The sequence below is a fragment of the Dendrobates tinctorius genome, unplaced genomic scaffold, assembly GCF_039654945.1.
Source record: "Dendrobates tinctorius isolate UK_male_01 unplaced genomic scaffold, ASM3965494v1 ptg000065l, whole genome shotgun sequence".
NCBI lineage: Eukaryota > Metazoa > Chordata > Amphibia > Anura > Dendrobatidae > Dendrobates > Dendrobates tinctorius.
Genome location: NW_027361733.1, coordinates 31,241,644 through 31,257,382, shown reverse-complemented (window position 1 = coordinate 31,257,382; position 15,739 = coordinate 31,241,644). Strand labels below are relative to the sequence as shown.

The following is a 15,739-nucleotide window of genomic DNA, read 5'->3' as shown; positions in this document are numbered from 1 at the left end:
TCTTGACATCCCTTGAAGAAGAAAATTCCAATAAACAAGTAAGTTTGATACCTAGCCATTTATTTGACAAATCTAAAAAATTTCCGGCCTTGGGGATTTGTCCAGCTATTGATATATTTACACAATTAGTGACTAATGATATTGAAGTGCTGTGCAAATCTAAGTATGGTAAATCTAATCTGACTAGGAAAGAGAAATTAGCTCTAGAGGAGCTTAGAACATGGTAAGATGTCGTTTTTAAAGCGGCAGATAAAGGAGGCAATCTTGTTATCTGGCCCACCCATCTATATGAAAAACAAGCTAATCGGTTGCTTAATGATATTAGATGTTATCGTAAATTAACGTACAATCCGATGTCTTCATTTAAGGCCGAATTGGTCAGCATCCTTGAGGATGCTTTTTCTCAGGGCATTATCTCTAAGAAGTTATTGGATAACATACGAAATTTTCATCCCAGATTAGCCACTTTTTATCTTATCCCTAAATTGCACAAAGATACATTGGACCCACCAGGACGACCCATTGTGGCAGGTAATTCCAGCCTGTGTGAAATAATCTCAGATATTGTTGATTTTTTTCTGAAACCTTTGGCTGCTGAATTGCTGTCATTTGTTAGGGACACCACATCTGCGCTACAAAGAATTGATCAGATTCAATTGGATAATAATATGACTTTGGTTACAGCAGATGTGGAGTCCCTATATACGTCGATTAAGCATCAAGATGGATTAGCGGCTGTCAAATTTTTTTTGAGCTCCAGTAATATTGATCACCCCACTGCTGACCTAATTCTTATTTTATTTGAATTTCTCCTTAGGCATAACATCTTTACATTTAATGGAGAAATTTTTTTACAACTACAGGGTACAGCTATGGGGGCATCATGCGACCCAGCTTACGCTAATTTGTTTCTGGGGGCATGGGAGCGGAGTATTTTTCAAGATGACCTCATCCAGGGTATGGACCATGTCCATAACTGGATGAAGTACATCGATGATATTCTATTCATATGGGAAGGTTCCGATGATGATCTGTGTGCTCTTATTAACAGGCTTAACCATAATGACATCAACGTGAAACTTACTTTTAAATATGGAAGAACCTTGGAATTTTTAGACATCCTCATTTCTGCCTCTCCAGATGGGCGTTTGTATACGGATGTATTCCGCAAATCAACGGCAACAAATTCATTTTTGCTGGCACAATCTTCACATCCAAGATCGATGATAAAAGGCATACCTATCGGTCAGTTCCTTCATATTAAAAGAATATGCTCGGATACTGATACATTTGAAAGACAAGCAAAGGACCTCTCTAGGAGATTTATGGAGAGGGGATATAGTAAAAAATCCATTAAACGAGGATATCTTAGAGCTTCAAAGGTTAATAGAGATCAATTATTGTATGGATCTTCTAACAAACAGGAGGAACTTTCAAATTCAAATACTGTACGTTTTATTTCTACATTCAACAACCAATGGAAAAATTTGACGGATATTGTACGAAAGCACTGGCATACGCTTCTTGTTGATCCCATTCTGAAACAGCTCCTTCCATCTGCTCCCACTTTTGTGGCAAAAAGGTCTAAAAACTTGAAGGATATTTTAGTGCATAGTCACTATACATCAAGTGACTCTAGGAAGAAAACTTTTAAAAACTCAGGTAAACCAGGCTTTTTTCCATGTGGTATGTGTAAGGGGTGTTTGAATTTGATTAAAAGTCATTCCTTCTCTAGCCAAGATGGATCCAGGACTTTTTACATCAGGAAACATATTAATTGTTCCTCATATAGAGTTATTTATTATGCCCAATGTCCGTGTGGTAAGGTATATATTGGTCTTACCACACGTGAGCTTAAAGTTAGAGTACGCGAACACGTGAGGGACATAGAGAAGGCCAAATACGTATTGGATGACTCTAGTTTAAAGACCTTACCGAGGCATTTTAAACGTTATCATCAGTGCAAAGCCAATGGATTGGTTGTTAAGGGGATTGATTTGGTTTCCCTTGATATCAGAGGGGGTGACCTTGGTAGAATCCTGGCCCAAAAAGAAAGCCAGTGGATCTACCGTTTAGGCACTTTGAGTCCCTCTGGTCTCAACGAAAGCTTTGGATTTGTATCCTTTCTATAAATTTTGTCGTGATTTGGTACTTATTTATCCTTAGTGGCATTTTTATGGGTGGGTTGGTTTGTTGTTTTTACATTTTATTAATATATTGTTTTTTTATTTATTTAGATATTGTTGGATTTGGAGTCCTTGTTCAAATAGTATTCCATGAATTGATTGCATCAGGATATCCATGTGGAATTTCTGTCTTGTGCCTTTCTGACCAAGTTATACCCCTGGGATCGATGGATGAGTCCCTTGATCCTTTTTACTACTAGTGGTGACACAACCTTCGGATACATCTTCAAGAATTTTTTTCTATATGGACTTGAGCATGTAGATTATTCTTTGTTTTAGATTTTTGGTATTTTTATGTACTATTTGTAAAATACTAATTGTGCCATCATTTTGGAACAACTATTTGTTACATTGTTAATATATTTGAGCATGCTTAGATGACAGTGGAGTAGTTGTGGTATTTGGGGATATGTAAGATTCATACATGCCTATATAATGGTAACACACTTATAACATGTTTTTATCTTGGGTGGTTTGTTGTCATTTAACCACTTGTTCCACTAGTTGTAGATCTGGAATAGAATTATTGTAGATCTAAATTTAGCATGCCCCTTTGGGAGGAAGTATGGGTCTTGCGTCTTTCTCTTTATGAGCACTTTTTGGATATTCAGCTTGTTCCTTGATGAGTAGTTTTGCACAAGCACTTAAGCACTTTATGGTACTTTGAGCATTTGCTTTGCTCTTTTATATTTTTCAATAGTGATGCACTTTTGTAAATTTCAGAATTAATAAAGGATATATTTAACATATGTCACTTATGCACTTTCTTCACTTTCTATATTGTGGATATATTAATCTAATATATCATTATTTAATACCCTCGCTATCACTTATATATCATTTACTGCGTCATCATTTTTGCACTGACCATGCGCTTGCGCAGTTCTGTCATCGCTGTTCATTTATGGATATATTCAACATATGTCACTTATGCACTTTTATATTACGGCGATATTAATTTAATATATCATTATTGAACACTTTCACTGTCACTTATATATTATTTACTATGTCATCATCTCTGCACTGATCGTACGCTTGCGCAGTTCTGTCATAGCCGTTCATTTCCGGGAGCGCTCTATACTGTGTGCCTTGGGCTTTCTGCCTGACGTCTCAGTGAGCGCGTCACCGGAAGTGACGTTCATACGGCGAGGTCCGACAGCGCATGCGCCGCTCTGATCAGGCAAGAGATATTATGGAACTAAGCGCCTGATGTAATCTGTTCCGTGATTGGATAATGGTACTATTTAAACACCGCCCGCCCGTCACTGGGACACGCCCCCGGAAGAAGCTTATTGCGAAACGCGCGTTGGGGTGGAGGAGGCTGCTGCGCTCACCGCTATCCTTATCCACAGCATTTAGGTAATATTACTCTATGGCTCTTTCATCCTCATTTGGTTCACTGGGCTATTTGTTATAATTTGCAGGGGTATAAGGACTTAGGCTTAGATGTCATGTTTTCCTCAGTACCTTATCTATTTTGTATACACCTTTATTGATATGGGAATTTACACTCATTAGTTACTTTGTGGTTGTATTTCTTTACTTTACAGATTGGTCTTACTCTTTGAGGATGTTTGCAGTTTATCATAATTCTTTATATGCTTTGCATATTTGACTTTATTACCTATATATGCTTTATATTTACTATACAAGTTAGGGCGTTTTGAGCGCCTCCTACTTGGCATTTTCTTTCTTTATTATCTATTTTTTATTTTTATTTGAGTGTTATTAATAAATATGTGATTTTATTACATTTTTCTGGATCTCTTCATTTTTTTCGGTCTATATTATTATGTAAGTCCGGAATCTTTTCTTATATATATACCTATTATCTGCTGATACTGTACCCTTTCTCAAATTTCGATATTCTTGTCGAATCCATACTGGGCCTGAGAGCGTTTGTGGTCTGCCTCCTGAAATATATACGGAGATTCAGAATGTTTAAACTATACTATATATACCTGATATTTGGTGATACTGTACCCTTTTTCAACTTTTTATATTATTGTGTAATCCATACTGAGCCTGTGAGCGTCTGTGTATGACTCATGAAATATATACGGAGATTTACAATTATCCCTAGACTGTATAGAGCTGTACGCTTCTGATACAATAACATATATCTGCTGGTATTTTGGGTCCATTTTCACAAAAATTAGTAAGTATGGTGGAAGAGGCCGCGGATGTTGGCGTGGGGGGCCAGCTGGTACTGATGGTGGTGGTGGTGCATCTGCTGGTAGTGCCAAAAGCACAATAGCAGCTAAGGCAGGAGGTGTTGAGCCTGCGTCATGGTCTGGCTCCGGAAGGCCTGTAAGGCTCCCTTTTCTGGGAGTAGGTAAACTGCTTTTAAAGCCTGAGCATCAGTAACTGATTTTGGCTTACATTGCTGAAACAGCCTCCAGCTCTATCGCCTCCTCTTCTGAAGTTTCAAAAAATGCAAGCACTGAGTTGTCAGTGCAGGCTTCTGGTCAGGAGCAACCCCCCTTTCCTTGGGTCCTTCACCCACGCCAAAAGTTAAAGATGCAGCAGCCCACACTTCAGATTACTCCATGGAGCTCTTTTCACATACGAAGCCTGGGCTAAATGGGGCAGATTATATATGAAGCATTATTTGGGCCCATAAGACACTGGAGCATCATCCATGGGGCCCATCATATACTGGAGCATGCTATATGGGGCAGATTATATATGGATTATGGAGCATTATTTGGGCACATAAGACACTGGAGCATCATCCATGGGGCCCATCATATACTGGAGCATTCTAAATGGGGCAGATCAGACACTGGAACAGCATCTATGGGGTCCATTATACACTGGAGCATTAGAAATGGGGCCCATTATATATGGAGCATTATTTGGGCCCATAAGACACTGGAGCATCATCCATGAGGCCAATTATATACTGGAGCATTCTAAATGGGACAGATTATATATGGAGCATTATTTGGGCCCATAAGACACTGGAGCATCATCCATGAGGCCCATCATATACTGGAGCATTCCAAATGGGGGACATCAGACACTGGAGCAGCATTTACGGGGCCCATTATACACTGGAGCATTAGAAATGGGGCTCATTATATATGGAGCATTATTTGGGCCCATAAGACACTGGAGCATCATCCATGGGGCCCATCATATATTGGAGCATTCTAAATGGGGCAGATCAGACACTGGAGCAGCATCTATGGGGCCCATCATATATTGGAGCATTCTAAATGGGGTAGATCAGACACTGGAGCAGCATCTATGGGGCCCATTATACACTGGAGCATTAGAAATGGGGCCCATTATATATGGATTATTATTTGGGCCCATATCACACTGGAGCATCATCCATGGAGACCAATATACTGTAGCATTATGTGAAGCTCATCATATACTGTATGTAACATTATATGGGACCAATTATTCTGTATGGAGAAGTATATGGGGCTCAGTATTCTGTATGGCGCACCATGTGGTGGCCATAATTCTGTATGGAGTAATATACTGTCTGTTTTTTGAGCTATTGTAGAATTTAAAATAGATCAGTCATGTCATGTAAGAAGTGAAGTATTTTTCATTGTACTATACCTATATTTCATGAATTGTGGTATGTGTTAAAGGGGCACACTGACAATCTTTGGCACGGGGCACACGAAAACATGGAGCCAGGCCTACCCCCCCCCCCCACAACTTTAGCCAAATAACCCCCAGTTTTCAATGCGTAACGATTATTATAAAGTAAATTAAGGTTGACAAGCTTAAGTAATAAGAATTGATGTTGTTGGCATTGAAATGGGCACTGTAGGTGTGTTTACTGTCCTCCACTCCCTGCCGACTTTGCATCCCCATTGACTTGCATTGGGTTTCGTGCTTCAGTCGGACCTCCGACTTTTCCCTTTAGTCGGCCGATTTTGTTCGACTCAACACTTGAGAAAGTCTGTTTTCAAGAAACCCCACTCGACCCTAAAAAAAGCAAAGTCGCTCATCTCTACCTGGCACCTGTCCACACTGCCAAAAGTACCAATATCTGGTGTAAAAACAACAATATCACAGTGCTTGATTGGCCAGCAAACTCGCCTGACCTTAACCCCATAGAGAGTCTATGGGGTATTGTCAAGAGGAAGATGAGACACCAGACCCAACAATGCAGATGAGCTGAAGGCTGCTATCAAAGCATCCTGGGCTTCCATAACACCCCAGCAATGCCACAGGCTGATCGCCTCCAAGACACGTCGCATAGAAGCAGTAACTGATGCAAAAGGAGCTCCGACCAAGTACTGAGTGCATTTACTGAACATACATTTCAGTAATCCAACATTTCAGATTTTAAAATCATTTTTCAAGCTGGTGTTATAAAGTATTCTAATTTACTGAGATAATGACTTCTGGGTTTTCATTGGCTGTATGCAATAATCATCAACAGTAACAGAAATAAACACCTGAAATTGATCACTTTCTTTGTAATGACTCTATATAATATAGGGGTTTCAGTTTTTACATTGAAGAACTGAAATAAATTAACTTTTTGATGATATTCTAATTTTATGAGAAGCACCTGTAAGTGAGTAATATAAATTAAGAATTATTTATCTATGTTTTAAAATATCTGCCAAATAGGAGTCATTTTAAGACCCATACCCAGTCTATCCAGAATATAGCCAACTTACTCTTTTTGGGGCATGTTTTCATAAATTCTACCTTTTTTGACACTGTCCAATGAAATGCTAAACAACTATGCATTAATGCCCATGTAAGCGATCTGAATATAGAGCAGCTTAGACATCACCTGATACCTCCATGGCGGATTTGGAGATCTTGCTACCTGCTCTGCACATACGTAGTGACAAGTCCATACAATAAAATACAGGAGAAAAATACTTTGCTTCCCTGTATGCAGATCACTATATACATCTTTGGTGCCATGCTGGAGCTAGTTCAGCAAAAACAAAAAAAAATAAACCAAAAAAAACATATAGGTATACACACAGTGCATAAAGTACTGTGCAAAAGTTTAAGGCAGGTGTGAGAAAAATGCTAGAATTTAAGAATGCTTTAAAAAATAGAATTGTTAATAGTATAGCCCTTTTAATAGTTCTTAGCCTTTCACTGACAGTGCTTTCTTAAACCCAGGCAGCCTTGACAACAGGACTCTGTAATGCCATATATTCCTTTCCAGGACCCTTTGCTTTTCTCTCTTGTCACGGGTCATACACCATGGCAAAACTGAGCACAGTAATAAGACACAAGGTAGTTATACTGCATCAGCAAGGTCTATCCCGGGGAAAGATTTCCAAGCAGACTGGTGTCTCAAGATTTGCTGTTCAAGCTATTTTGAAGAAGCACCAAAAAATGAGCTATGTTGAGAACCACAGACCCAGTGGTTTACCAAGTAAACAGTACAGCGGATGGAAGACACAACCTGCTTACTTTCCTTCTAAATTGGAAGATGTCCAGCAGTGCCATCAACTCAGAACCGGCAGCAGCCAGTGTGACCCAGTTACACCGATCCACTGTTTGGAGAAATTTGACCAAAAGGTGTCTTCATTGAAGAAATGCAACTGAAAAGCCAAACTTTACACATGGAAACAAGGCCAAGCGACTCAACTTTAAATAAGAATCAAAGAACTGGTTTGCTGAAAAATGGCAGCAGGTGCTCTTGACTCCCATCATCATCCAGTCTCTCTGGGATTACATGAGGAGACAGAAGGATTTGCACGAGCGACATCCACAGAAGATCTGTGGTTAGTTCTCCAAGATATTTGGAACAACTTCCTGCTGCGCGCCTTCAAAACCTGTGTGCAAGTGGCAACTGTACCTAGAAGAAGTAGTGCTTTAATACTGGTTTGAAGATAAAAGGTGGTCACACCAAATATTAATTTGATTTGCATTCTGATTCTTAAAAGTAAACTATTAACCCTTCTATTTTTTAAAGCATTCTTACTTTGCATATTTTTTTTACCACACCTACCTAAAAGTTTTGCACAGTACTGCATTATAAATACAATTTTAAAAAGTTGCTAAAAAGGAAAAATTGTGTGTATAGGTTTATTTTATTAAATGTTGACCACATTTTCGACAGCCTTGCCTTATTATAGACATATGATAATGAGGGGGGCATAAAAGGTAGAAGATAACTATGGACACAATAGAGTGGGGTGAGAGCGGCCCCCATAACTGCGTTTTCTTCGGTCATCAGGGAGTCATGGAGCCATTCTCCTCGCATGCATGGAATGCGAGGATGCGATGAGTCACAGGAGTAGAGGGAGACGTCGGCATGGTAACCGCACCAGCCCGTAGCCATGGAAACCGCATACTGATCGCCTCGGAAGCTGAACACAAACTTGGACGTGCTTACTAAAAAAAAAAAATGCTAAAACTGACCCCATGTCACCGAGTAAATAATTCACCAAAAAAAAATTCTCGGTTTGATGGAGCCTGAACGCAGAACATCAAAAGCAAATCCGGGAAGGATCTCGCTGAATATTTCAGGATGAATTAATATTTATACCCCGCATCTTCTTCATTATTGTATTTGTTGGTACATCGTAATTCACGTCATGGCCCTTAATGGGTTACGATGGAGTCCCACGCACGTCTCCATCTTGGCCTGAAAATCTGAGGTGATTCCTGCCGTCATTAGATGTCCCCTTGCAATAAATGGTGAAACCAGCATGCAAAACACTGCTTAGCACAAAGGCATAAATATGTGAACCCCTGACCCATCTGGGACATTTAATAGATATATTTATATACATCTCAAAAACGGCACCCTGGAGCATTCTCATGGAGTAAGGAGGTGGCCGCGTATGCGCCGTTTTCTCCATTCATTTCTGCGGCAGCACTAAAAAGTGATCCCCCCCATACACCCGCACTGGCCATATGTGTTTTATTAGCGTCACGCAAGAGTTTGAAATCAACTATAAACCAAAACGACCAAAAACTGTCCGGAGACCCCTCTTGCCCCCCCAAAAAAATCTTATTTTGGCACAAGAACTATGAGAACTGACCAGATCGGTGCTACACGTCAAGAATTTTTAAGGATGACCCAATCAATGTTTAAGTGAATAAGTCATCAGAAAATGATCTACCGTTTACATCAAATTTTTTGCATTAAATTGATTTTTTTTTTAATTTAGCAATATATACAGTATTTATTTTTAAATATCATGATCTGTAGTAAAACAAAATTAGTAAAGTTGCAATTTTCACGCTGGTCAGTGGAGCTTTTTTAGACTCGTACTTTCTATCCTTTGAGAAAGAGTTTTCAGCAGGCTCTTATCAGAGGCAGGATTATAAATTACATCTCTAGGTACAGGTAGAAAAATAAAGGATCTACCGATCACAATGGTTGATCCTGCTCCCCCCCTCCTTTCACAAAGACCTTTTGCACCCGCTCATTATATGCGCCAATATAAAAGATAGGGTCAAAGTGCATCTACTACTGCTGCTAATGTACATGTGACTATCCTGAAACAGCAGAAAGTAGCCAGTGTGAAATCTGATATTTTTTTAATACAAATCATGATAAAAAAAAATACAAAAAAATACTGTAAGAAGTAAAAACGTGATTTAAACACCAGGTAATTTTCTGAGGATACATTTCCTTTTACTTAGGTCAGCTTAACATATGGCCAGGCACTAAATCCATTGACTTGGTTGAGTGATTGACTCTGGCATCATGTGGCACATGTGGACGGACGCGATGCAATGCTAGACGATGGCAACCTGCAGTTTGTAATGTCACTATGTGGCGCCTTTTTACTGCATTACATGACCCTGATATAGAAACACAATCATTGCATGATAGGCAGCCGAGAGTGGGCACAACTGGTTAGACATGACTGTGATTGTGGGTGACAAAGGTACTGCATTGCTCAGACCCCTCAATAAAATTATCAGCTATTGTAAAAAATAATAATTAGGTTCATTATCCAACCCCACAAAAACTCCCCCTGGCACATCTGACCTGAATGTAAGTCCCGATTTGCTCTTCAAGTTCCTTAGAAGGTCCAGTTGATTCAGTGGTGGGATCAGCCTAAAGAAGTGATATAGAATATAGGATATCAGTAGTGTACTATAATCCAAAAGTTTTATTCCCTCTGTTATTTTATTTAAACAATTTTTGGCTTTGTTCTTTTTTAGTTTCTTTTGACCTTGCCCGAACAGAGATGTTTCCAAAGACTCACATTAATCCAACTGATTAATACTATCAATAAAATCTAATTGAACGATTTTCAAAATGTTTATGAAAATTCCAAAAGAAGGCCAGTAGGAATGAACAAGGCTAGAGCCGCAATCTGGCTATGGGTCACCAGCTGGGAAGCCACGTGATAATTCACCGAATGCAGAAGATGGGGAACATCATAAAATCTGCTTTATTATGATCATGAAAACGGGATGCTTCCTCTGTAATGAATTCTGAACATGTCAAAGTGAATGATTTAGGATATCCCATAGAACATTGCTTATGTTTAGGGAACAAGACTTCTAAGTTATGCCCTTTAGCTACTACAACCCGCTGATTCATCTTTAATGTCTATAACACTTTAATAGTGTGGGCAGAGACAGCACAATCGGATTCCAGAATGTTCGATGACTATAAGTAGAAGCGTCTCTCATGGTATCCAAGTCCCCAATAGTTGAGGGCTTCTATTCCAATGTGTAACAATGTGAGTGGCAATAGGGATGGCGAGACATCAAAAAATGACTAAAAGAACTAAACTGCATGGGTCACCAATTGGAAAAGGCCTAGATAAGAGGTCATGGGATAAGAGAAGAATATTCCAAAATTTGGTCCATGAATACATGACATCTGCTCCATGTCGAATACTAAACGTGTTGACATCCACCAACCTCAATTTAAAGTATGGAGGATGTGCCAGTTATCCCAGGTCTATCACAGTTGACTCCTAGGGCTAGACTAAATTCAGATATCCACAAAACACAGTCCATGTATAGACCGTGATGCACAGACTGGCCAATGGTCTGCTGACCTGAACTAGCTGTCAAGTTTGGGTCAGGACACCCATTGCCAGCCCATGTATCGCAGTCAGTACTCAAGATATCTGACTGGGGCTGAGGATATTGTCCAATAACACAAGACGAAAAAAATGTGCTTGTTCAGTTGTTCTATCTCAGATTAATTCAACTCAATGTCGACGATTAGGCTGACACATTGACCAACTTATCCAGGTCTACTACTACCAATACATCATATTGCCATACCTTGGGATGTTGAGTATGTTAAGTTATTCCTTCCTTGACTCTCCCCACCCAAAAATGTCAACTGAAATACAGTGGTGTGACAGTTCTGGCAACCTAAAGGGGCTTTATTATGGAAAGACAAACTGCAAGCCACAAACACAAAGTAACAAATGGGCAAAAATACTGTACAATCACAAGATATCTCAAGACTGATGTAAACACAACAAAAATTGACTGAACTAGAGAAGAATGCCAGGTTCTGCCTAAAATGGTGAACTCTTCCCCATTGGCATATAGTACGGCGAAAGTGAATAATGGTTTATTCTACAAAATGGCATTAATGCAGATATACTGGCACCTGAACCAGCACATCTTAATAACTCAGGGGGCATTATGATGTACCCTCATATGGCACAACCTGGCACCTTCATGGTAGGTAAAAAATCTATTTTAATCATTATATAAATTTATCCCTGAGATTCACCAAAAACAATTTTTTTAAAGCACACACAGGTCACCACAAAATGGTCACACAGATTTCACAGTCAATGGGGGGCACACAAACCACAGCTAAAATAGCAAACCAACAGCACAATGCCAGGGGAAGGGTGGAAGACAGGACGCTCCACATATATCTGTGCCATACCTGGATGCGCCGTATGTTTGAGAGCTGCTCGTCGAACAGCAAAGAAGGGAAGAAAAGCAAAAAAGATCAAGAATTTTGCAGGTGTGCTAGAACCAAAGAGGGATCATATGAGGGCGAAACACTTCAGCGATTACCAGCGTGTATGTGGCGCTATATTCACATTGTATGGACGGCAACTATACTATATAAGAGAATATTGAAGGCTTTCATAATTTTGTAAAACAACTAGAGACTCCCCAATACCTTGACCAATAGGATCAAGTTTTCATATTAATAACCCGCTTGTGTAAAGTACCGCTAATTTCTATCCTATAGAAAACTGATCAATCTGTCAAAAATTGGACAGCGCTACTTCTATTTTTGACCAAAGTTCGCAGATTCGTTTTTTCAAGGGCAGTATTTATGGCCATGCTGGAGATTTTTGGACACCTGAATTTTCAATTCCTACCATGATGAGTCTGTATCCTATTTCAGATTTCACCCACACCCGTACCCCAGAACACGATGAAGAGTTACCTAGTATCTTCTGATGCATGAGCCGTCTTCATACGTTCATATGACACAACAAAAATCTACTGATAATGGAGGGGGTGAGGGGGTCAAATGAGAAAACAAAAAAAAACTAAATTAAAAAAATTGCACACAAAAAAACAAAAACAAAGAGAAGAATAAATTTAATAATCTCAACAAAATCATAAAGGTACAAAAACGTGAAATATAAATGAAAATCAAACCCAAAGATACTCGGAACATGTGGTAGGGGGGAATGAGCCTTGTTTAGGGGGCAACACACTACTAGAACTTCTACCTGTACATTGGCACAGCAACGGTGCGTTCATAGTAATGCCATGTGGAGTGCAGGTCCATGCGAGACAAATTTGTGGCGTAAAATCTCCAAGATGCCTAAAAAAGGAAAGTTGGGTTACTTGTGTCAGACATGTCATTTCGGGCAAGGAAACACTTGACATTGAAACAGCCAGCTTAGGGTTAATGAATCAATAGTCTCATTAATAATTTAAAGGGGGGGATGTGACTGCTGGGGTCCACTAAAGTGATTGTCCCATTTGTAAGGGAGGAGGACCACAAGTAACCTTTCCTGCCCCCGTACAATCAATTTTATGTGTAACTAGCTGAAGAGCCTGGCGTTGCCTGGGCAGAGTAACCAACTGTGGTTAGTTATAAAAATTATAATGATTATATTGCACATAAAAACCGTGCATCTAATCCTATCCTGTGTGATACTGACTGCTGAGCCGTGTATCTAATCCTATTCTGTGTGATACTGCCTGCTGAGCTGTGTATCTAATCCTATTCTGTGTGATACTGACTGCTGAGCCGTGTATCTAATCCTATTCTGTGTGATACTGTCTGCTGAGCAGTGTATCTAATCCTATTCTGTGTGATACTGTCTGCTGAGCAGTGTATCTAATCCTATCCTGTGTGATACTGTCTGCTGAGCCATGTATCTAATACTATTCTGTGTGATACTGTCTGCTGAGCCATGTATCTAATACTATTCTGTGTGATACTGTGTGCTGAGCTGCGTATCTAATCCTCTCCTGTGTGATACAGTCTGCTGAGCTGTGTATCTAATCCTCTCCTGTGTGATACTGACTGCTGAGCTGTGTATCTAATCCTCTCCTGGGTGATACTGACTGCTGAGCTGTGTATCTAATCCTCTCCTGGGTGATACTGACTGCTGAGCTTTGTATCTAATCCTATCCTGTGTGATACTGACTGCTGAGCTGTGTATCTATTCCTCTCCTGTGTGATACTGACTGCTGAGCTGTGTATCTAATCCTCTCCTGTGTGATACTGACTGCTGAGCTGTGTATCTAATCCTCTCCTGTGTGATACTGACTGCTGAGCTGTGTATCTAATCCTATCCTGTGTGATACTGGGCTCCCCCTGCAGTCTGTGTCAGAGGGTGGTCTGTGTCGGCACGGTAATAAATTGTGTTATTTCCAGCTTTACAGAAGGAAGATAGCACCATAGAAATGATAAGAATAATAGGCCTCAGTTACCACAACTGTCTACAAAGAAAACTGTTGCTGACAGCAACCAATCACAGCTCATTTTTCATCTTTTAAACAGCTCTGAGACAGCGTGGCGAGTTTTGAGTGGCGACTTTTGTGCTTCGACTTTTATGTGGCGAGGTTGGTGTATGTGTGGTGAAAAGTGTGTGCTGAGGGTGGTATATGTGTTGAAGCACGTGGTAGTGTGTGGCGCATTTTGTGTGTGTTCATATCCACGTGTGTGGTGAGTATCCCATGTCAGGGCCCCACCTTAGCAACTGTACGGTATATACTGTTTGGCGCCATCATTCTCATTCTTTCAGTCCCCCTTGTTCACATCTGGCAGCTGTCAATTTGCCTCCAACACTTTTCCTTTCACTTTTTCCCCATTATGTAGATAGGGGCAAAATTGTTTGGTGAATTGTAACGCGAGGGGTTAAAATTTCGCCTCACAACATAGCCTATGACGCTCTCGGGGTCCAGACGTGTGACTGTGCAAAATTTTGTGGCTGTAGCTATGACGGTGCAGATGCCAATACATTCATACACTTTTTCCCCATTATGTAGATAGGGGCAAAATTCTTTGGTGAATTGGAATGCACGGGGTTAAAATTTTGCTTCACAACATAGCCTATGATGCTCTCGGGGTCCAGACGTGTGACTGTGTCAAATTTTGTGGCTGTAGCTGCGACGGTGCGGATGCCAATCCCACACATACATACATACCCACCCACATTGAGCTTTATATATTAGATAATGAGGCATGCTGGGCTTTTGAATGTGTGGCAGCACCTTCAGATCCTGCCAGTGTTTTTCCTGGATGCCAGGTTGCAGGAGGAGTGTCAGTCAGCGGGGGCGATGTGCTGTAAGCCTTCGGATGACGTGACTGTGAGCAAAGTAGTGCTAACCCTGAAGACAGTAGGTACATTTTTAAGTTGGTGCCAAATATGGACGCGTTGAGGCACCTGTCAAACAGAGAAGGTCTGGTACCGAGACAGCCATAAGAAATGGTGCCTGAACATGATGGAGAAAAGTCAAGATCCAGAGAGGCGGCTGATGTAGGACACGGTGTATCGTGAACCTGATGGATCATGGGTGGAAATGGGTTCATACTTGCCAACAATTTAAAGATCAGGAACGTCCTGCAAACTATTTCACGAAAAGGAAAGGGGTTAGTAAAACCATATCTAAAATGGCTGCTGGTCACGGTGCTGGGCATCTGGCCAGGCAAACCCAGGCAGGGATTAAATGTCCTGAATTTTGTAGGGCAGCTGTATGTGAGGGAAAAGTCACATGGCTGTATAAGACAACACAATGTTCTCCCGACAGGACAGCATGTATTTCTATGCAAAAGTCCTGTCAGGAGAGACGATGGCCAGTCCAAGCACCATGTTGCGATTCTCATCCGAGTAATATGGCCGTCTGACTCTTCCCTAAGTGTGATGGAACTCTCAGAGACATCACTAAAAAGTACGAGATCCTGTAGGGCTTCAGCAAAGACTGACAAAGACTTTGGACTTGGACTGCGTTGGCCACATTGTGATCAGTCAGTCATTTTGATAACACCAAAATTAGTGGTGAACATGTCTCTATGTCTGTACGTCCCCAATAAAGTCAGGAGACATTCCATAAGAAAGATAGCATCGTGCAAACCCCTGAAGGCATCAGGGCTCTTGCAAATAACTGCAGAGTCA

General features: G+C 40.5%; 1 protein-coding gene across 20 annotated transcripts in view; it reads right to left on the bottom strand.

Annotated features, from left to right (window-relative positions):
• Positions 1-15,739, bottom strand: part of KCNQ2 (potassium voltage-gated channel subfamily Q member 2) — a 123,951-nt gene that overhangs the window by 56,255 nt on the left and 51,957 nt on the right. For 12 of the 20 annotated variants that reach the window (XR_012233187.1, XM_073580882.1, XM_073580879.1 and 9 more), the window contains exons 8-10: positions 12,839-12,933; positions 12,031-12,054; positions 10,147-10,215 (exon numbers count right to left, since the gene is read on the bottom strand). Coding sequence is in view for 17 of the 20 variants with exons in the window: in XM_073580882.1 (XP_073436983.1) it covers positions 10,147-10,215; positions 12,031-12,054; positions 12,839-12,933 (188 nt within the window). In the remaining 3 variants the exon portion in view is untranslated. Of the gene's footprint in view, positions 1-2,739; positions 8,796-10,146; positions 10,216-12,030; positions 12,055-12,546; positions 12,606-12,838; positions 12,934-15,739 lie in introns of those variants that run through there. The other 8 variants (XM_073580883.1, XM_073580887.1, XM_073580888.1 and 5 more) reach the window with 5 other exon arrangements.